The 22,253-nt window shown below is 37.8% G+C and overlaps 1 protein-coding gene across 1 annotated transcript; it reads left to right on the plus strand.

Annotated features, from left to right (window-relative positions):
- The first annotated feature begins 640 nt into the window (after positions 1 to 640).
- Positions 641 to 1,741, plus strand: HTR1F (5-hydroxytryptamine receptor 1F). The gene has a single exon (XM_052646591.1). It carries the CDS (start codon positions 641 to 643, stop codon positions 1,739 to 1,741), a length of 1,101 nt encoding a protein of 366 aa, XP_052502551.1.
- Positions 1,742 to 22,253: the final 20,512 nt, after the last annotated feature.

Genomic DNA, 22,253 nt, shown 5'->3' on the forward strand with positions numbered 1-22,253 from the left:
GGCAACCCACATAGCTAATATTAATAAAGATTTTTTTTAAATTTTTTAATTGAAGGATAATTGCTTTACAGAATTTTGTTGTTTTTTTGTCAAACCTCAACATGAATCAGCCATAAGTATACACATATCCCCTCCGTTTCGAACCTCCCTCCCATCTCCCTCCCCATCTCACCCCTCTAGGTTGACACACCCATACAACAAATTCTCATTGGCTATCTATTTTATATATGGTAATGTAATTGTCCATGTTACTCTTTCCATACATCTCACCCTCTCCTCCCCTAAGATTAATAAAGATTTTAAACACAATTTTATAATAGAGATTTTACTAATAGATTAATTGACTCATAAAAATTGTTTTATTTGAGCCCTATTCTAAGAAACATTTTTAAAGTTATTGTTTGTTACTGTTGCCTTTGGATTTCCTAAATTAAATGAAAAGAAAAAGAAAATTGCAAGCTCAACTCCATTTTTTAAATCGATAGAGCATTCTGAGAAAGTGTACATGTATATTTAAAAACAAACAAGCAGTATTCAGCAAGGAAGAGAAAAATCTTTGAAACCTTCTCTGAACTGAACTGTTTTCCCCTCTTCTGTTACAGGTATCAACAGCTTTATTAATCTTCTAAAACAACAAAAAATGGATTTCTTGAATTCATCTGATCAAAACTTGACCTCAGAAGAACTGTTAAACAGAATGCCATCCAAAATTCTGGTGTCCTTCATTCTCTCTGGACTGGCACTGATGACAACCACCATTAACTCACTTGTGATTGCTGCAATTATTGTTACCCGAAAGCTGCACCACCCAGCCAACTACTTAATTTGCTCCCTTGCAGTCACAGATTTCCTTGTAGCCGTTCTGGTGATGCCTTTCAGCATTGTGTATATTGTGAGAGAGAGCTGGATTATGGGACAAGTGGTCTGTGACATCTGGCTGAGCGTTGACATTACATGCTGTACATGTTCCATCTTGCATCTCTCTGCTATAGCTTTGGATCGGTACCGGGCAATCACTGATGCTGTTGAGTATGCCAGGAAAAGGACTCCCAAGCATGCTGGCATTATGATTACCATAGTTTGGATTATATCTATTTTTATCTCTATGCCTCCTCTATTCTGGAGGCACCAAGGAACTAGTCAAGAGGATGAGTGCATCATCAAACACGACCACATCGTTTCCACTATTTACTCAACATTTGGAGCTTTCTACATCCCATTAACATTGATTTTGATCCTCTATTACAAAATATATAAGGCAGCAAAGACGTTATATCACAAGAGGCAAGCAAGTAGGATTGCCAAGGAGGAAATGAATGGCCAAGTCCTTTTGGAGAGTGGTGAAAAAAGCTCTAGACTGGTCTCCACACCGTACATGCTAGAAAAGTCTTTATCTGATCCATCAACGGACTTTGATAAAATTCATAGCACAGTGAAAAGTCCCAGGTCTGAATTCAAGCATGAGAGATCTTGGAGAAGGCAAAAGATCTCAGGCACAAGAGAACGCAAAGCAGCCACTACCCTGGGATTAATTTTGGGTGCATTTGTAATATGTTGGCTTCCTTTCTTTGTAAAAGAATTGGTTGTTAATGTCTGTGAAAAGTGTAAGATTTCTGAAGAAATGTCAAATTTTTTGACATGGCTTGGATATCTCAATTCCCTTATAAACCCACTGATTTATACAATCTTTAATGAAGACTTCAAGAAAGCATTCCAAAAACTTGTGCGATGTCGATGTTAGTTCAAAGAAGTTTATTATGAAAAGGTTGGGATTCTATTGAGGTGAAGTAACTAAATGAATGTTAAATAAAACATTTAAAATTTTAGAAGGAATTAAAGCTGCTAAGATGATATTAATATATATTTTAATAGCAACATGCATATACAATGTACTGATTTAAAGACATTTTTGACCATCATTCTAGAGTATGTGAAATTAGAAAATAATTTTTGTTTGTAAACAATATTTTGCCTATGCAAAGTCCCTAACAAGCTAACTGGAAAAATATATATTATTAATAACTGATTTTTCAGGTTTATGTCTTATAACAATTATAGAAGAATTTTCTATTAACAACACACTTCCATCCATAATTTCTATATAATCCTATTGCTTTATTATATGATCTTATTTTTTTATAGGAAAGATTAAATTCACCACAAAGCACACATTTCTCCTACCGAACCCTTGTCCCCTCTCCGTCTTACCCTGGGCAAAAGAGGTAGGGGAGAGCTAAAAAAGACTTAGTGTGACAGGAGGAGATGTGAAAGTCAGAGGGTGATACTGTCTTTGTATTTAGATAGTAAAGAGTAATCATAAAATGAGTTAGGTACTGCAGAATAATTCTGGATATTGAACTGTGAATATTTAACATATTCTTTTTGTTTAATATGAACTCCTAGAAGAATACTTTCTTAATCATGCATTATCAACATTTGAAATCAAAGCCTTACCTTTAGTAGAAATAACTCAGGGAGGGTCAAGGGGGAGATGTTCTAAGTTTGTCATGTTTAGGAATCAGATTGAAGGCACTTAGTACCCTACGTTACTTGTCATAGATATTATATGCCTGTCTTTTTAAAAATATGACATATTTCATTTCTGTCAATGTTAATAAGCTCAGCTGCCAACTAAAACGTCTATGGTACTTTGCACTTTAGCAGATATTTCCTTTTTGTTAGAGAGAATGTGATAGAAATTCTTAGAACTTTCCACTGACTTCAAAAAAATCTCTATAGTTTTCCAGTTGATAGAAATGAACAAGCAAAGATTCACATTATATTAATTATATATTAAATGTATACATCTCCTAATTAGTCCACTTCACAAGTTCACTGAGCCAAAACAATTTCATAAGTTTATCTACTATATTTATACAGGGATTTGAAAACAAAAGAACCATGCTTCTGAGAAGATTTCATTTCATTTGAACCAGCAAGGTTATATGCTACCTTTTAATCTACCATCAAGCAAAATAATTTGAAAACAATAATACATTCCCTTTTGTTCTAAGGTGCACCTTTATGTATATTGTTAATATTCTTTCCCAGTCATGTGATTCAGAGTACCTAATTTTTTTGTGTATCAATGACATATTCCTCTCAATCTAAGTATTTACAGAATTTTAATTTTGTATAAGGCATTGAGATGTACTATATAGAAAATACAAGAAATAATACACCATTTCTTGCTTTAAAATGTTTACAATCTAAAAAGTGAGAAAAGAAAAAACAAAGATTGGCATGGAAGTTGTTTATATTCTTATGATAATTCAAAGGAAAAACTGCATCTGGTTGAGAAAAATCAAGAAAGTTTTATAAAGAATTTATCCAAAATGAATATCAAAGAAACTACATTGAGCACAAGATATGGAAGAGCATACTTCAAGTGGTGGCAAGACAAAGATTTCAGACTGCATCCTGGAAATATTTAGAGGGACATGCTCATAAAATAACAATGAGTTTGGCAGCTATTTAGAATGCAGAAGAAGAGATTAAAAGAGAAATTGGTCATTATTGTGACTGATTTTGAATGTTAGAAAAAGAAATCTACAGTCAGTTTGGTTGCTGTCTGTCAGTGAGTGGTCATGGATGCTTTTTAGCAGAAATATTACAAGTTTAAGGCAATTTTAAAAAATCTGAATGATTTAAGCAGAGAGAGTACATAATAACTTTTTGTTAGAAAGCAATCATTAATGTGAACAAGAGGTGATAACGTCCTGAACTTGATTCTGACATTGGGGAACATAAAGGAAGAAACAGAAGAGAGATATGGAGGCAGAATATGTTAACAACAAATATGGGCAGACAGACAGACATGAGTCACTGAGATAACTTGTTCTCAACAGAAATGAGGAACTCATGAGAAGGGGCCTATTAGTGCAGTGATGACTTCTCTTTTGGGTACAACCAGCACACAAGGACTCTTGCCTGGAAAATCCCATGGATGGAGGAGCCTGATAGGCTGCAGTCCATGGGGTTGTGAAGAGTCAGACACGACTGAGCGACTCCACTTTCACTTTTCACTTTCATGCATTGGAGAAGGAAATGGCAACCCACTCCAGTGTTCTTGCCTGGAGATTCCCACGGACAGTGGAGCCTGGTGGGCTGCCATCTATGGGGTCGCACAGAGTCAGACACGACTGAAGCGACTTAGCAGCAGCAAGCACACAGAGACGTGTGAAAGCCTACAGGTGCCTTCTGAGCAGTCTGGTCCAGGCAAAACTAACAAGCAGATGAGATTCATCTCTTTATTTCCCAGTGTGTTGTGTTGACAGTCAAAGCCTGCTTGAGACCCTGTCATCCCCTGGTTATTTCTTTTTCTCCTTCTCACCAAACTTTGATTCTATTATTTATTTATTCAAAGACCTTGCTAAAGCTAAAATAATCTGTTAATTTCTTTACATCCACCTCAGAAATTTATATATTAATATTAGAGAATTCTGCCATAAGGGTGGTATCATCTGCATATCTGAGGTTATTGATATTTCTCCTGGCAATCTTGATTCCAGCTTGTACGTCTCCCAGCCCAGCCTTTCTCATGATGTCTCTGCATATAAGTTAAATAAGCAGGGTGACAATGTACAGCCTTGATGTACTCCTTTTCCTATTTGGAACCAGTCCATTGTTCCATGTCCAGTTCTAACTGTTGCTTCTGAGCAGCATACAGGTGTCTCGAGGCAGGTCAGGTGGTGTGGTATTCCCATCTCTTTCAGAATTTTCCACAGTTTATTGTGACCCACACAGTCAAAAGCTTTGGCCTTGTCAATACAGCAGAAATAGATGGTTTTCTGGAACTCTCTTGCTTTTTCGATGATCCAGCGGATGCTGGCAATTTGATCTCTGGTTCCTCTGCCTTTTCTAAAACCCGCTTGAACATCTGGAAGTTCACAGTTCACATATTGCTGAAGCCTGGCTTGGAAAATTTTGAGCATTACTTTACTAGCATATGAGATGAATGCAATTGTGTGGTAGTTTGATCATTCTTTGGCATTGCCTTTCTTTGGGATTGGAATGAAAACTGACCTTTTCCAGTCCTGTGGCCACTGCTGAGTTTTCCAAATTTGCTGGCATATTGAGTGCAGTACTTTCATAGTATCATCTTTTAGGATTTGAAATAGCTCAACTGGAATTCCATCACCTCCACTAGCTTTGTTCGTAGTGATGCTTTCTAAGGCCCACTTGACTTCACATTCTAGGATGTCTGGCTCTAGGTGAGTGATCACACCATCGTGATTATACTGGTCATGAAGATCTTTTTTGTACAGTTCTTCTGTGTATTCTTGCCACCTCTTCTTAATATTTTCTTCTTCTGTTAAGTCCAGACCATTTCTGTCCTTTATCGAGCCCATCTTTGCATGAAATATTCCCTTGGTATCTCTGATTTTCTTGAAGAGAGCTCTAGTCTTTCCCATTGTATTTTCTCTATTTGCATTGATTGCTGAAGAAGGCTTTCTTTTCTCTCCTTCCTATTCTTTGGAACTCTGCATTCAGATGCTTATATCTTTACTTTTCTCCTTTGCTTTCCGCTTCGCTTCTTTTCACAGCTATTTGTAAGGCCTCCCCAGACAGCCATTTTGCTTTTTTGCGTTTCTTTTCCATGGGGATGGTCTTGATCCCTGTCTCCTGTACAATGTCACGAACCTCCATCCGTAGTTCATCAGGGACTCTATCTATCAGATCTAGGCCCTTAAATCTATTTCTCACTTCCACTGTATAATCATAAGGGATTTGATTTAGGTCATACCTAATAGTATAGTGGTTTTCCCTACTTTCTTCAATTTAAGTCCGAATTTGATGAAAGTGAAAGAGGAGAGTGAAAAATTTGGCTTAAAGCTCAACATTTAGAAAATGAAGATCATGGCATCTGGTCCCATCACTTCATGGGAAATAGATGGGGAAACAGTGTCAGACTTTATTTTTTTGGACTCCAAAATCACTGCAGATGGTGATTGCAGCCATGAAATTAAAAGACACTTACTCCTTGGAAGGAAAGTTATGACCCACCTAGATAGCATATTCGAAAGCAGAGACATTACTTTGCCAACAAATGTCCTTCTAGTCAAGGCTATGGTTTTTCCAGTGGTTGTGTATGGATGTGAGAGTTGGACTGTGAAGAAAGCTGAGTGCTGAAGAATTGGTGCTTTGAATTGTGGTGTTGGAGAAGACTCTTGAGAGTCCCTTGGACTGCAAGGAGATCCAACCAGTCCATTCTAAAGGAGATCAGTCCTGGGTGTTCTTTGGAAGGACTGATGCTAAAGCTGAAACTCCAATACTTTGGCCACCTCATGCAAAGAACTGACTCATTGGAAAAGACCCTGGTGCTAGGAGGGACTGGGGGCAGGAGGAGAAGGGGACAACAGAGGATGAGATGGCTGGATGGCATCACTGACTCAATGGACATGAGTTTGGGTGAACTCCGGTAGTTGGTGATGGACAGGGAGGCCTGGTTACTGCATCTCATGGGGTTGCAGAGTCGACATGACTGAGCAACTGAACTGAACTGAATTAGGGAATTCTAAGAGATAAAGCCCATCCACCCAAAGGACAAATTTTCAAGCAGGGTGAGGCTCACTCATATTCACGTACTACCTTCTCTGAGTTGGACTAAAGCTCAAATCTAGGAAAATAGTATTCAAAATAACAGGGAATTAGAAGTTTATTTCTATGTGTTTGAAACATTTTTTTTATTCCAAGGGGATCACAACACGTTACAGTAATTATTATTCCATCTACATGTTTCCCCCACATGAAGATGTAGATCATACCATTCCTCATAAACTAATATGAGTGATTTCTCTTTAATGTCTGTAAACAGTAGGTATGTAGGGGCTAATAATCTGTAATTTGCCCTTTAAAAAATTGTATGAAGAACAGATTGCATATAACATAATATGCTTCTCTGAATACCTAGGATTTATTCTCTCAATGAAAATTTTCCAAGATACTAAAAGCTGATGATTTCTCCTGAAGAAAATTAAGTTTCACACCCATAACAAATGTAATGATATAATAATGCATATATTTAACTATAAGGTAGAAGAAAATAATATCAACCCAGGGATTGAACCCACATCTTTTATGTTTCCTGCCTTGACAGGTGGGTTCTTTACCACTAGTGCACCTGGGAAGCCCAATAAATATCACAGAAAATGGTTAAATATGATCTAATGAAGGTTAAGTTCCTGCTACAATTTTAAATATATCAGCACCAGAAAAGTAAGAGGAAGATTTGTTTTTGTTCTAATATTTCTAAATATTTAATATTTCCAGATATCTAATATCTTCTAAATATTTGCAAATGAAGGATGTGTAAATGGCAAGGTCAAAACACCAAAGCATCAGTTCAGTTCAGTTCAGTCGCTCAGTCGTGTCCGACTCTTTGCGACCCCATGAATCGCAGCACGCCAGGCCTCCTTGTCCATCACCAACTCCCGGAGTTCACCCAGATTCATGTCCATTGAGTCAGTGATGCATAGCCACATACAAATCATGTTTGAAAATTCACTTCTGTTTATGAAACATGGTCTGTTTTAGAGGGTTGGTATGAGAATATATGTCCCTCCTCCTTAATTGTTGTTTTGTTTCACAATAGATGCCTCCACCCCCCACCACCACTCAGAGTCAAATCCATAGCATAAACAGTTTATCCAGGTACTGGCAGTTGATGGGTCAGCCCCTGTATAGGATGCATTTCCATTCTGAATCTCTGAAAACAATCTTCATTTTTCTGGTGAACTCAGTTCACCTCCACTCCTACTTCAGACCCCTCCCTGTGCTCTAGGTTATGCTAGTTTCCTGTTTCCAAGTGAAGAAAAGCTTCTTTTGGACTCACTTCCAAATTCTTCTAGCCTTTCCAAATTTTAAAGTTCCTTTGTAAAGCATAATCCCCATATTCACAGGCTCAATCTTTTTAAAAAAATTTTATTATTTATTTATTTTTTACTTTACAATATTGTATTGGTTTTGCCATACATCAACATGAACCTGCCATGGATAATAACGCATATATATGGAATTTAGAAAGATGGAAACGATAACCCTGTATGCAAGACAGCAAAAGAGACACAGATGTATAGAATAGTCTTTTGGACTCTGTGGGAGAGGGAGAGGGTGGGATGATTTGGGAGAATGGCATTGAAACATGTATAATATCATATAAGAAATGAATTGCCAGTCTAGGTTCGATGCAGGATACAGGATGCTTGGGGCTGGTGCCGTGTACAGGCTCAATCTTAATCTTAAGAGTTTAACTCTTTAACTCTGTATCAAGAGTTTCATGTCAAAAAGAAATAGAGAAAAACTGGAAACCAGTTACTAGGACATTTGCTCCAGCAAATATCATGAATGTGGGAGTGGTTATTTGCTTCCTACTGACATGCTTTCCTCTACCTCATGGAGTGAACAGCTTCTTCATGAATTTACACAAGACCTTTTTTGACTTGTGGTCAGAAAATCAAGTTTACTGTATTGCAGTAGAAAGGAAACTTGAAGGATTTTTCCTTAATATATTTTAAAGTCCTTCAGAAATAATCCTGTTCAATTGAAAATGTGTCCACATGAAACTGTTTTAGAAAATGTGTTTCTAATACCCTCCAAATATCTATAGTGATTATATTTAGACCTTTATTTTGCCAGAAAGTAGTTCCAAAGGCAAGTTAATATTTCTGTCATGAAAAAAGTAATATTTTCTTATGACACTGTGATAATTTCATGGTATTGTGAATCAATATGCTTTCCTCTATCATTTAAATAAGAAACTTGAGAGAAATATTTTCCAACATCATCATAAATCTGCACAAAACATGATAGTGCTCGAAATCTGCCTGAGAAAGATAAAATTTTTTCAAAGAATTTGCACTCCCTGATTAGTCCAGAAATGATAAATCCTGAGGAAAAAATGTATCATATTATTTTGATTAAAAATAAATTTTGTCAAACTAGCTTTGCAGTAAAGTTCAAGTTTAGTCATAGTTCCAATTTCTATCATGGAGTGTTTCTAGGTCTGCAAGGACAGTAAAATGATCTTACTGGTTTATGAAGATACAGCAAAACTTGTTATGTCTTTTTTCTTATGCTGTCCAATAAACATTTCATTATATCCTGTTAATGATCCTAAATCATATGTAATTAACATTCATTATTAAAATTATAATTACTATATCATTATATTTTATTCCATATGTTGCATCATTAATTGTTATATAATTATAATTGCATTATATTGCTAGGTCTTGCTGCCTTTGAGTTTACCCTGTCCCAACTCTTATTAATAAAATAAAATTTACTCATCCACATCCCTCCATACACACACACTGAAAATTTCTTCTTTGTGTTAGTTGGCCTGGCTAGGATTTGAGTGGATCTGGGACCCTAGTAGTGTGTGTGTGTGTGATTTTGCAGATGTTAAGAAGGACTGAGGGCTTCCCCTGTGGCTCTGTTGGTAAAGAATCTAGCCGCAATGCAGAAGACCTGGATTCGATCCCTGGGTTGGAAAGACCACCTGGAGAAGGGAAAGGCTCCCCGCTCCAGGATTCTGGCCTGGAGAATTCCATGGACTGTATAGTCCATGGGGTCACAAAGAGTCGGACACGACTGAGCAACTTTCACTTCACTTCACTTCACTTCTTCAAGAAGGACTAAACTGGAAAAAAATGATAATTTTCTTAGCACAGCACACTACTGAACTTAGAGAAAGGAGGGTCGAGTTTCAGCAGAAAGAAAGAGGAATCCTTAAATTTGAGATTTTAAAAACCAGTGTGCAGAAGAATCACCTGAGATGCTGGCTACAAAGGCAGATTCCAAAGACTCTCAGTTGGTGAGTTCTGAGTGGAGACCCAGAATCTGAGTTTTAGCAGGGTTTTCCAGCTATTCTAATGAAGATGGAGCTAGGAGCTTTTTCAGAGACCATTGCTTGAAAGCTCCCAGCTAGCTAGTTAAGTATTTTATAGGATATAGTTGGTGGCACTAGTGGGAAAGAACCCACCTGTCAATACAGGAGACATAAGAGATGTGGGTTCCATCTCTGGGTCAGGAAGATCCCCTGGAGGAGGGCATGGTAACCCACTACAGTATTCTTGCCTGAAGAATCCCATGGACAGAGGAGCCTGGCAGGCTACAGTCCACAGGGTCACAAAGAGTTGGAAATGACTGAGCACACACACATATACACAGTTACAGTGACTGGGGGCTTCCCAGGTGGCACAGTGGTAAAGAACCCATCTGTCAGTGGAGGAGACAAGAGAGGCAGGCTTGATCCCTGGGTCAGGAAGATTACCCTGGAGGAGGAAATGGCATCCCACTCTAGTATTCTTGCCTAGAAAATTCCACGGACAGAGGAGTCTGGCAGGCTGCAGTCCATGGGGTCATGAAGAGTCAGGCATGACTGAGTGCACACATGTGCGTGTGCGCACACACACACACACACACACACATATTTATAACTGAAAATGAAATTTTGCCACCATTTTTTAGGTCCAGTCAGAATTGCTACTATATGAAAAGTGCCTTATGCAAAACTGAACAGAATTAAAAACCAGCATTGCTAAGTGGATTCTAAAGCACTCAATTAAACAAATTATTAAATTATTTATCAATATATTATTTAAATTTTCTATGACAAAGAATGGAAGCTTTTCATCACATAGGAAATAACAATTTAAAGGCGTCAAATAGTCTCTAGATTTCCCAGCAAGAATACTGGAGTGGGTAGCCATTTCCTCCTCCAGGGTATCTTCCTGACCCAGAGATCGAACCTGTGTCTCCTGGGTCTCCTGCATTGCAGGTGGATTCTTTACCGCTGACCACCCAGATTTGAAACCAGAAAAGTCTAAAAGGGAGTCCTGATTCTGCTAATCATTGACTTGATGTTGAGCAAGTTTTGGTGGCTCAGAGGTTAAAGTGTCTGCCTCCAATGCAGGAGACCCGGGTTTGTTCCTGGGTTGGGGAGATCCCCTGGAGAAGGAAGTGGCACCTCACTCCAGTACTCTTGCCTGGAGAATCCCATGGACGGAGGAGCCTGGTAGACTGCAGTCCGCGGGGTCGCAAAGAGTAAGACACGACTGAGCGACTTCACTTCAAGTTTTATCTATCCTGCTTGCCTCAAATTTGAGTTGAAAGACTAAGGAAGTAGAGTGAGATAAAGCAAACACCCTTGAAAAACACTAATGGACCACAAAATGTAAATTAGCATTATCATTATTCTCTATGGTAGGTCTGGAATGAGTCAGAGCACACCACAGGGAACCTGGTGTTCTGGGTTATGCACTGCTTCATCTGTATCTGGAGAGAAGTGAGTAACTGATGGCCTCCTGCTTCTCGCTCTCCCTGGGCACTCTGTCCTTAGCAGAGCAATAACTCTCAACAACCACATCTGCAGCTACAGGAAAGCCACCCTGCTGTGCACTGAGCAGTCTCTTCCTTGCTGTATCCTGCCATCCCTATTACTAAAGCCTGGCACTATGGAATCCTGGTTAGCTTTCTTGAAGGATACAATATAATCCTTCTATGCTATTAAAATCAAAACTGCAATTATTCCAGCATGGATTTCTTCTATTGATATAGTCAAGGTGATTTCCCATATGTTTCAGGATTAGGGGTTTAGTTTAATCCTTTAATTACTAAAGGGTTTTCGTATTTGAAGACAGCATTTGACATGAGAACTCTTCTTCTGAAATGAGAACTTTTAAGTTGATGAAAATAAGACTGGAGGCTTAATTTTTTTTTTGACTGAGTAATAAAAAATACTACTAATTTATATAAAAATATTAAATTTAAAGCAACTATTCAATAATGTCTCCCTATTGTTTATTACATTGCATTAGACTCTCTGGCTTGGTCCTAGTACTAGGGCCTTAATATTGCTAACAAAAGATAACCACTCTCTAGAGGACCTTATTCCTCACTATCTTGTCTCACCCCAACATGTGCTGTCTTCTCCACCTGGTCCTTCTCTTCACTGTGCCCTCAGTGTGTCTTGCTCATTCTCCTCTCAATTGCTCTCAGTATTTTTTCCTTTCCATGTGAAGTGCCCTCCACTTCCCCCGCTGATGCAATTTATATTTCAGAGCACAAATTAAATTCTACTTCCTCTGTGAAACTAAATTTGTACTCCTTTTCAATACTGTAAGCACACAATATGGTCTTCAATAATTCCTTATTTGTTTTTCATATCATTAATTTCTTCACTAGTGTTTAGTATTTATATTAACTAGAAAGAGTAATGCAAGTTACTTAAGGGACATATGTTTATTTCTTTATATTCCTTCCATACTTATCACAAATATTTTTGAATACTGATCTCCTTCTCTAAGTGGGCCTGGTACATTCCACTGTGTCCTAGTAACTAGAAATTTTCACAGTTGATTTATCTTTATTCCTAAATTTACTAAAAAGGAATACCAGTCACTTATTATCAAAAAAGAAACTGAGAAGTAATGTGTGTTTTGCTAGAAACAGAAAGCTAATTCTTGTGTTTCAATGATTAGAGAGTATCTTACTGATCATGAAAGACATGAAATGCATAGAACATTAAATTTTGGCAATATCCATGCATTATGAAAAACTTGCTGTTTGGTAATTATACATTGTAAACCATATATGCACTATATAAAACTGCTTTAAACTGTCTATTCTAAAGACAGTATTTTAACTGCTATTCTAAAACATATAAATACTTAGTCATATTAAAACTCAGCTATTGGTTTCCTGCCCACCTGACATGAATATCTCTTCTTCCTACTCCTTGCCCAGCCTCAGTCCCCTTCTGCTCTAAAATGTGTACGTGAATGAAAAGAGGATGGCATTTTAGAGTAGGAAATATCTCTGCAGTGAAGTAGAAGATACAATATGTTCTCCGGTTCAAAGGAATAGTTCTTACTTCCTGGGGAATTCTGGAAATGACTGTATATTTTTAAAAGCCAGAGAAACATTTCTTAACAGTTTCACTTATCCCAAGCATCTTAAAAGAGATAATAAGTAATTGGGGCCTGTATGCACCTCACTTTGGCCACCTCATGTGAAGAGTTAACTCACTGGAAAAGACTCTGATGCTGGGAGGGATTGGGGGCAGAAGGAGAAGGGGATGACAGAGGATGAGATGGCTGGATGGCATCACCGACTCAACGGACATGCGTCTGGGTGAACTCCGGGAGTTGGTGATGGACAGGGAGGCCTGGCATGCTGCAATTCATGGGGTCGCAAAGAGTCGGACACGACTGAGCAACTGAACTGAACTGAATGCACCTCACTATCCCATATTATTATGGTACAGGCACTTTTAGGCTGACTAGACACAGAAATGTCAACTCTTTAAAACTGCCCAGCTCTTACAAGTCCTTGAGAATCAACTCCAATGGAGGGGAACACAGTGTGTTAACTCTGGATGCCCTAGTGAACTTCCCTTTTTCTCCAAGGGTCCATCTTCATCCACAAACTCAGGTTCTAGTTACATACTCCTAAAGAAGGGAATAAAAGGTGAATTGTGAGTTCATATTTTTGTCTATTTTCATTTATGGTGATCTTTCAAAGTATAGAACCCCAACCCAGCAATAACTTTAAACTTGATTTTCTTTTCTGTTATCTTCCTATTAATCTTAAAGTTTAAATACAATCTATTCTACTTGCCATACTTACACAAAAATAACTCCAATTATAAATGCACGCATGCTTTAGGAATCTTCTGTCCTTTTCCCTGTTCTTATAGTATGTCATAAGCAAACCATCTAGTGGCTCAAGTTGGATAATTGACTTCTTATGTTTGTATTTTCCAGAGTAATAATCAATGAACTAGAATTGTATATGTATACTGTTAAATCTGAGCCAAAACTTTAAATGTGTTTTTCTCAAATCTTCCCATGATGAAAAATAATATATAGTGGTTACTATCTTTAGTTAAAAAAAAAAAGAAAACCACTTACATTTAACAGTTTTAATAGCAATTGCCCAAACTATAGAAAATGTTCAAACATGAATTCTGAAGTCTATGAAATATGAGTCTGCTCAGTTTGTTGCTATCAAAAGGGTAATAAAAAGACATATATTCTGGAATTTGATGTTGCTTAGCCTCCAAACATAGTAAAATGTGAAATAAACCATATCGTTCAAATAATGTGTTGACTTTCACTTTATCATTTCAGAACATCCTGTAGCATTCTATTTAAAAACGACGGAAGCGACTTAGCAGCAGCAATAGCAGACTTACGGAATTAGGAGTGAGGAGTAAAAAAGGAGAGTCAAACTGTATTTTATTAAAAAAAAAAATTATCAGTTAAATTATTTGCACATTGGTATTTGACAACTATTGCTTTAAAGACTTTAAACTTTATCCCTAATTAAATCAAATGAAAACAAATGTTCATACCTGCACCCTAGCACTTTAGATTCCCAAAGAAATGCTGGATTAGAACCAAGATTTAGTATTAACTCTATCAAAAATTGTCCCATATCTTTTATGAAAGTGTTACTAAAGACACTGTCAATGTAACACAGCTGATCACTTATGTTTAACATATTTGAATAAAGTTTTATGACAAAAAAATAAAAAACTACAAAGGAAGAGTAAAAATATGAAGCAGACATGGATTTTAAGTGTTCAAATGTTTTCCCACAGTGCTTATGGAAGACTGAGCTATAAAATGAGTCTCCTTTATTTGACAATATAACCTACAATAACTTCACTTCTGGTCCTTCGGTTAGCTCAAAGAATTCACATTATCATTTGTAAAATTCTGTTTAGTGTGAAGACAATTCCTTTTATTTTCTTATATTAAAAAAAAATCAGTAAAAAGTAGTTACTGACATGTTGTTACTAAACAACATTCAAGAGCAAATGAAAAAGGACAGGAATTTTCTTCATTCCTACAATGAGTTCTAATTTTTGAGTTCCTAAGAAGAGTTGTGACTGTAATCACGTTGTATGTATGTGTTAGATTTTTGAGATACAGCTTGTTTCACCTTTTCCCTCTCAAAATAAATCTTAATAGAGACGAAGTGAAAACAACGTTGGCACTTATGAGGACAGGAAGAAAAGGTTACAGTGCTGATTAAATAAAACCTGTTTGCTCATATTCCATACAGAAAGCTATATATCCACTAGTTATTAAAACTATATTAGAAGGAAATAATAAGGAAAAAACAAACAAACATCTGCACCTATTCTCAAATATTTGTACTTAGGTAACTGTACTTCCTGGAGAGATGTGAGTTGTTTGATTACACTTGGTTCTTCGTTCCTCCCTCTCTTCCGCATTCTCCATCCTTCTCCTTCTTTAGATTACACCATCAATTTAGTATACTCAGCTGCGATTTATACGGTGGAACTTTCGAGAGTCTCGGAGCCTCGCTTGCTGCAGTGTTAATGGAAACCTGCAGCCAGCACTGGAGACAAGCCCGCAGCCACACCTGCCCCCTTGTGTTCGCCGGAGGCCTCGTTCTCATTCCGGAAGTTCGAGGGCTTGGAGTTTGGAGCATGCGCAGTCACAGGAGCCCGCGAGTTCGTGAGTACCGAGACGTCTGCGCTCCGTGTCAGCTACTGGGTTCGTGCAGAGCTAACTTGACTGTAAAAGACTGGCGGGTTTACTTCAGACTACTCAGCTTGCTGGTAATGATTTTTTGCCACAGCGGTGGATCTCCTTGATGAGTCTTTAGAGCAGACTTTGTCTCGTACTTTGTCAGCCTGAATCAGCTGAATTTAGCTTTGTGGAGACAACGCAATCGGAATACCACGTTTGCCTGTTTAAAGATACAGATGCTCATATGACATCTTGACACTGGTCTTAAAAGATCTTGCGGGTGTCAACTGAAATAAAATCGAACCGTTCAAATAAAGTAGAACCGTTCCAACTGACCAGCAAAAAGCCTGGATTTCTCTATATACTTTTCCAAGTATTTATGGAAAGAATAAGACAAACTATTTCTTAGAGATAAGGTAGAGAATAAGATTTGGATAAATTTCCTCCTCTGGAAAAAAAAAAAAACCTGCCATATAACTTTAAAGATGTTTTTCCATCATCTTTTCTTTTTTCTTTAAACGTGAAAGTCGCTCAGTCGTGTCCGACTCTTTTCCACCCCAAGGACTGTAGCCAGCCAGGCTCCTTTGTCCATGGGATTCCCCAGGCAAGAGTGCTGGAGTGGGTAGCCATTCCCTTCTCCAGGGGATCTTTCCAACCCGGGGATCGAACCCAGGCCTTCCGCATTGCAGGTGGATTCTTTACCATCTGAGCTACCGAGGAAGCCCTTTTTTCTTTAAGGAATCTACAATTTAACTGTAGTGGATCTTAAATTCGGATTTAAGTTGACCTCTTTGCGGTTCATTGGAGTTCCTGCTTCTAATACTTGTTTTCTTTCACCAATTGTGAAAAGTTCTCAGTATCTTGAAATATAGTCCCTACCTCATGCTCACTCCTCCCCGCCTCCTCTTCATTCTCTTCCTTGTGGAATTCCAGTTAGATATCTATTAGGCCATCTTATTCTGTCCTTCGTGTCTCTTTCATATTTTTCTACTTCTTTGTATCTCTGGACTTCAGTTACAGACAATTTGCTGTAAACCATCCATGGAATTTTAAATTTCTATTAATTTTTCATTTCTAGAAGTCTTGGGTTTTTAAATATGTACTCTTTACGCATGACTTTCATGCCTTTTATATTTTGGACATTTTAACCAAATTGATTTTTATCTTTTCTGACAATTCCTGTATCTGAAGATTCTTGAGCCTTAATATTTATGGTGCCTTGTTTCCATATGTGTTCACTGACATTTTTTCTTTTTACCTCAAGCTCTCATTTTTATTTGAACTTGATCTGTGAAAATTCTTTGAAGCTTGAGACGCAGGTGGATTCCTCCATGGGAGGATTAGTGTTTGTTTCCATGAGACATCTGTGGGCATTACAGTGCTTTATGAATTTAAACTAAACTACCTGTTGACTGGAGGAGTTTTGTGTGTGTGTGTGTGTGTGTATTTCATAATAACATGTGATCTGTGTTCAGAATACATATTAAATGGAAGTCAGATTGTGGTTATGAATTTTCAGGAGAAGTCCTTTTTTCACCTCCAGTCAGAATTAAGATGTTCATGTTTCAAGATGGCCAATTTTCTTTTTTTTTTTCCCCCAAGTTCCAGATTGGTATCAGTGTATAGTTCTAGTTCATTTTTAAACTGAGAGTATAACACTTCGGGGGTCTAGTGTCATTTAAAAGGGAGACTCCTAATATAATCCCTAATTTGAGTGGAGTGTGAGCTTTGTCTCTTATCCCTGAAACCTTAAAAATTAATGCCTCAAATCATCTGAGCTCAGCAATGCCATTAAAGCAAAAAGCAATCTCAGTGCTTTGCTTACCTTTTGGAGTTCCTGCCTTTAACTCATTTTTAGCCTTAGTGTTAACTTTCTTGGTTAATACTTGCATACATTTAAGATTTTTAAAGATAGTTTTGCTCAGCATTTAAGGCCAGTCTGATACTTAGTACATTGTGTTTCTGGTATTATGATTTATTGGTAATATCTACAATTATACATCAGTGTTCAGATTGTTTTATCTCTGAATGTCTTTTTAACCTTTTTAATTTCATCTTAATTTTGGCTGTTCTTTTATTGGATTATTTCTTGATATTATGTTATTGCAGAGCATAAAGCATTGGGCACTCTGTAGTTTTCGATATGCTTACTTCCAGACTTTTGCTTTTTATGAACTATGTCTCTCTTCCTTTTTTCCTCCCTTTCTTCTATTTTCCCCTCCAGCCCTCCGTTCCATTTTTTCTTCTTTTTTGCTCTATCATAGTTCTGTAATTGGCATGTGATTTATCTTGGCCACATTTATCATCAGATACCACTACCCAGCTGAACATAGTGTAGATTTTCCCTGAATCACTTCCCGTCTTTCCTGTACCCAGTTGGTCTTTCTTTCAAGCTTATACGGATGCAGAGATGGCAGAGGTGCAGGCCATGTGTGTGGGGACAGCAGGAGTGGAGCCCTGCTGTGGATGAGTGTTACCCTTGCTGTAGACCTGGCATCTGAGTTCTTTTCAGAGATTCTGTTGTGAGAGAATTCTTGGGGTGGCTGTCATTCCAACATCGTACAGTTCCGTTCAAGATATTCAGCTTATCAACTCTTCTTACCACTAACGAATGTTCGACTTAGGTTTTATTTTTATGCATCTCTCCTTTATTTTTCTCAGGGATGCCTACTTAACTCCTCTGTGTATGTATTTCTAAATTAAATGACATTAATGAGAACTTGCAAAATACTCTAAACTCATTTTTCATGGTAATTCTTCTGGGAGATGAAGGGAAGGTTAAGAGGTGTAATACAACATGGCAGCATTTTCTTTGTCTTTCTTTGACCCCATTTCTTTATGGCATTAGATTGTGATTCTTTGTCTTGTTGCTGCTGTTAAGTTTTATCCTCCCTTCTTTTGTAGGTTTTGTTGTTGTTGTTATTTATTTGATTATTGATTTAGATATTGAGGAATCTTGCTTCATTCCACGGTCCTTAGCCAAGTAAACCTTACTTTAAAAATTGTTGTTCAGTTGCTAAGTTTGTGTCCAACTGTTTGCAACCTCATGGACAGCAGCATGCCAAGCTCCCCTGTCCCTCACCATCTCCCAGAGTTTTCTCAGATTCATGTCCATTGAGTCAGTGATGCTATCTAGCCATCTCATCCTCTGCCACCCGCTTCTCCTTTTGCCTTCTATCTCTCTCAGCATAAAGGTCTTTTCCAATGAGTTGGGTCTTCGCTTCAGGTGGCCAAAGCATTGGAGCTTCAGCTTCAGCCTCAGTCCTTCCAATGGATATTCAGTGTTGATTTCAGTGACTGATTTGATCTTGCTGTTCAAGGGACTGTCAATAGTCTTCTCCAGCACCACAGTTCAAAAGCATCAGTTATTTAGTGCTCAGACTTCCTTATGGTCCAACTCTCACATCTCTGCATGACTACTGAAAAAAACCATAGCTTTGACTATACAGACCTTTGTCAGCAATGTGATATCTCTGCTTTTTAATACCCTGTCTAGGTTTGTTGTAGCTTTCCTTCCAAGGAGCAAACATCTTTTAATTTTATGGCTGCAGTCACTGTCCGTAGTGATTTTGGAGCCCTGCAATACAAATTATTCTTTTTATTAATGGCTTTATTTTAGATACTTAGGTTGTAATAATATATGTCTGTTAAAGATATTGTGCATTCTAGATAAATTATCGCTACCCATAGAAGAAGGCACAAGCAGAGATACAAGAAAATTATTTTTGTTGGAGGAGGTATAATTCTGGGTGCCTGGCATATGTGATGTTCTACAGGGAGAGCCAAGGTATAGTAAGTCCTAGTTGTCTGCAAGAAAGATCTAGAAGTACCAGAGGAATAAGTGCTAAACATAGATTTGACTGCTTCTTTTTTTACTAACAAGCAATGAAGCACTTATTTTTACTTAAACAAAAAAGCCACAAAAACTCCCTTACATAAATGAAATTGTGTGGTATTGACTTCAAACAACGTGAACTAGCCCTCATGCTTTGTTGCTAATCAACTTCTCCTGCAAGCGTATTTGCTGCCCTCTGCAGGCTGACTTAAAACTTACAGGTAACATTGGAATTCTGGAAAAAGCAACCCCGCCCCCCCGCTCCCATATTCCAGTACAGATGTATATTCCTGAACTTGAACCAAGAATGCTCATGAAATCTTACAAAGTATTTCTATTTCTGCTGCCTAGATGCCATGTGACTTGGAACTATTACTTGTTAGATGACTGAGAAATGGAGACCTCTTTTGAGTTTAGTATTAAAAAACAGAAAAATATGCTTAAGGTAGAAATTAAATGTTGATTTGGGTTTGCTTCTTAAATCACAGTGTAGTTCAACCTAGAGGTCCATATATGAAATATTTCTTGATGTTATTTTTTCCCCTGCATTTTCTTTTGCTAGTTGACCCTCCCTCATTTAAGGAAATTTCTCTGGAGTAAATGTTAAATATTGGCCTTCAGGTGATGCAAATGTAACATATAGCATTAGAAGAGAATATTTGTCTGATTTAGTCCCCAGTGATTAAACTGCAAATTATGGGGTAGGAAATCCAAAATGTATTGAGGGGACTCTGAGAGTGAAAGGTTTTTGCATCTACTTTTCAGTATGACCCTGAGCAGCTGAGTTCCCACAGAATTAGCTACTCTAGAAAAGTACAGTAGCAATCTCTTACATATAGGTGTATGGGGGCAGAAATGGGACTGACACAGGCCCAGGGAGCATCCTAGAGCCACTGGTAGCATGAGAGTTCTTTTGAAAGACCCTAGATGTAGAAGTGAGAGAGAGAAGCATCCGCCCTGCAGGGGCCCTAGGGGTACAGGAAGACACTTCAGAAGATCAGATCTTGGCTGCAATCACATCTTAATATTGATGCCATGATGGAAAGAGGGTGTCAGAGTACCTTATAACGTGTTACATTTCAAAGATTACAACGTGGCATTGACACAGACCAAGCAAGAGAAGTAGATGTCCTTTCCCAAACAGGAAGAAAGAGGGATGTGAAGGGCAGATTCTGAATTTGAGTAAAGCACGAAATACTCAGAAATCCCTGGAGCAATAGAGTTTACTGGAAATTAAGCTTTATTCTTCAGAAGAATGGGTTCTTAAGATAGAGTGCTCATCGAAATACGAGAAAAATAAAGTTAACATGGGTTTTCACACCAGCGTTTGTGATTAGAAAGATTTAAGTGAAGTTTCTGAAAGAGGGTGAAAGACTCCCTGGCCTGTATGGGGAAAGAATCTTAAAGACAGTGGATATGTGTACATGTATAACTGCGTCTCTTCGCTGTACACCTGAAACCAACATTGACACGACATGGTAAATCAACTCTACACCAATAAAAAATTTTAAAAAAAGAAAGTGATTCACTGAAAGAGAGTGAAAAATTCAAATGAAGGTTTTGAATAAATCTCTGCACCTGTGGGACTTGGCATTTGTCCATCCTTCACTAGCATCTTAGTCTTTGTTCACACTCGGTGTCCGAAGTTTCTCTTTATGTTGTCTACCTTTAGCCCCTGTCTTAGTTTGGATAACTTTCCCCAACTCAAAAAAAAACAGCAGCAGGAAGACAGGTATTATATCAGTTTTGCTTATTATTTGTCTCCACTGCCTAGAATGGTTGCTAGCTTATGGTGCATGCTTAATCAGTTTAGTTCAGTCGCTCAGTTGTATCTGACTCTTTGTGACCCCATGGACCACAGCACACCAGGCTTCTTCCCTGTCCATTACCGACTCCCGGAGCTTACTCAAACTCATGTCCATTGAGTTGATGATGCCATCCAACCATCTCATACTCTGTTGTCCCCTTCTCCTCCCACCTTCAATCTTTCCCAGCATCAGGGTCTTTTCCAGTGAGTCAGTTCTTCTTGTCTGGTGACCAAAGTAATAAATAATTATTAAAGTGAAATAATTTTTTAATTAGATGACTAAAGCTCAGGTGAGAAACAGTATTTTGTGAGACAAAATTAAGGCAAAATACTACTTTCACCTTTTCCTTCTCATTAATAGACTATGAGTAAGTTTTATGGATACTTGGTGTGTGGCAGTTCCTAGGATGTAATTTGGAAATTAGAAGAGATTTCACCATGTGTCAACACAAAGGGCTGGCAGATTTTATCTTTTCTTAGAATTATATTTTAAATGTTACAATTTACTATTTTCTGGGTGACCTTTTAATCATCCGTCTCTGCAGCTTCATATTACTAGAAAGAGTGGCAAAGGGATCAGAGATGTATTCATAAAACAAAAAATAGGAGAACAAGTTCCAAATTAGCTTAGTATTTCAAACAAACATTGTTGTTTGCTGCCCCTTACTGGTAAGATAATAAAATTGCTAAATTACATTTTAAAAGTATAGTTGTTGGCATTGAAATCCGATTTTATAGGAAATAGCTCTTTTATCACACGCACACACACAAAATTACACAAGTGAATTGTCTCAAATACTGAGTAGCATATGGGATGAGTCACTTAATTGAAAGCAGTTTTCTGGGCTTCAGTTTGGATAATTGTGGAGAAGAGTTAAGTAGGGAAAGTACTAAAACAAGCCTCATGTGTGAGGTGCTCTCCCTTGCTTGAAAGTTATCATTGGCAACAAATACAGTCAGTTAACTTCCTTGAAGTGATAGTCTTATTTTTGAGAAAATATGTGTCTGGTGCCTACATCTGGATAACCGGGGTTGTCTTCCAGTCACGAGCAGCAGCTAATTCAGATTGCAGTGGAAACCAGAGCCCAAGCTCTTTCGTCAC

This window comes from Budorcas taxicolor, chromosome 1 (genome assembly GCF_023091745.1).
Source record: "Budorcas taxicolor isolate Tak-1 chromosome 1, Takin1.1, whole genome shotgun sequence".
In the NCBI taxonomy this organism is placed as follows: domain Eukaryota; kingdom Metazoa; phylum Chordata; class Mammalia; order Artiodactyla; family Bovidae; genus Budorcas; species Budorcas taxicolor.

Coding starts and splice junctions, on each gene's coding strand:
- HTR1F (XM_052646591.1), top strand. CDS start 641: ATGGATTTCTTGAATTCATCTGATCAAAACTTGACCTCAGAAGAACTG.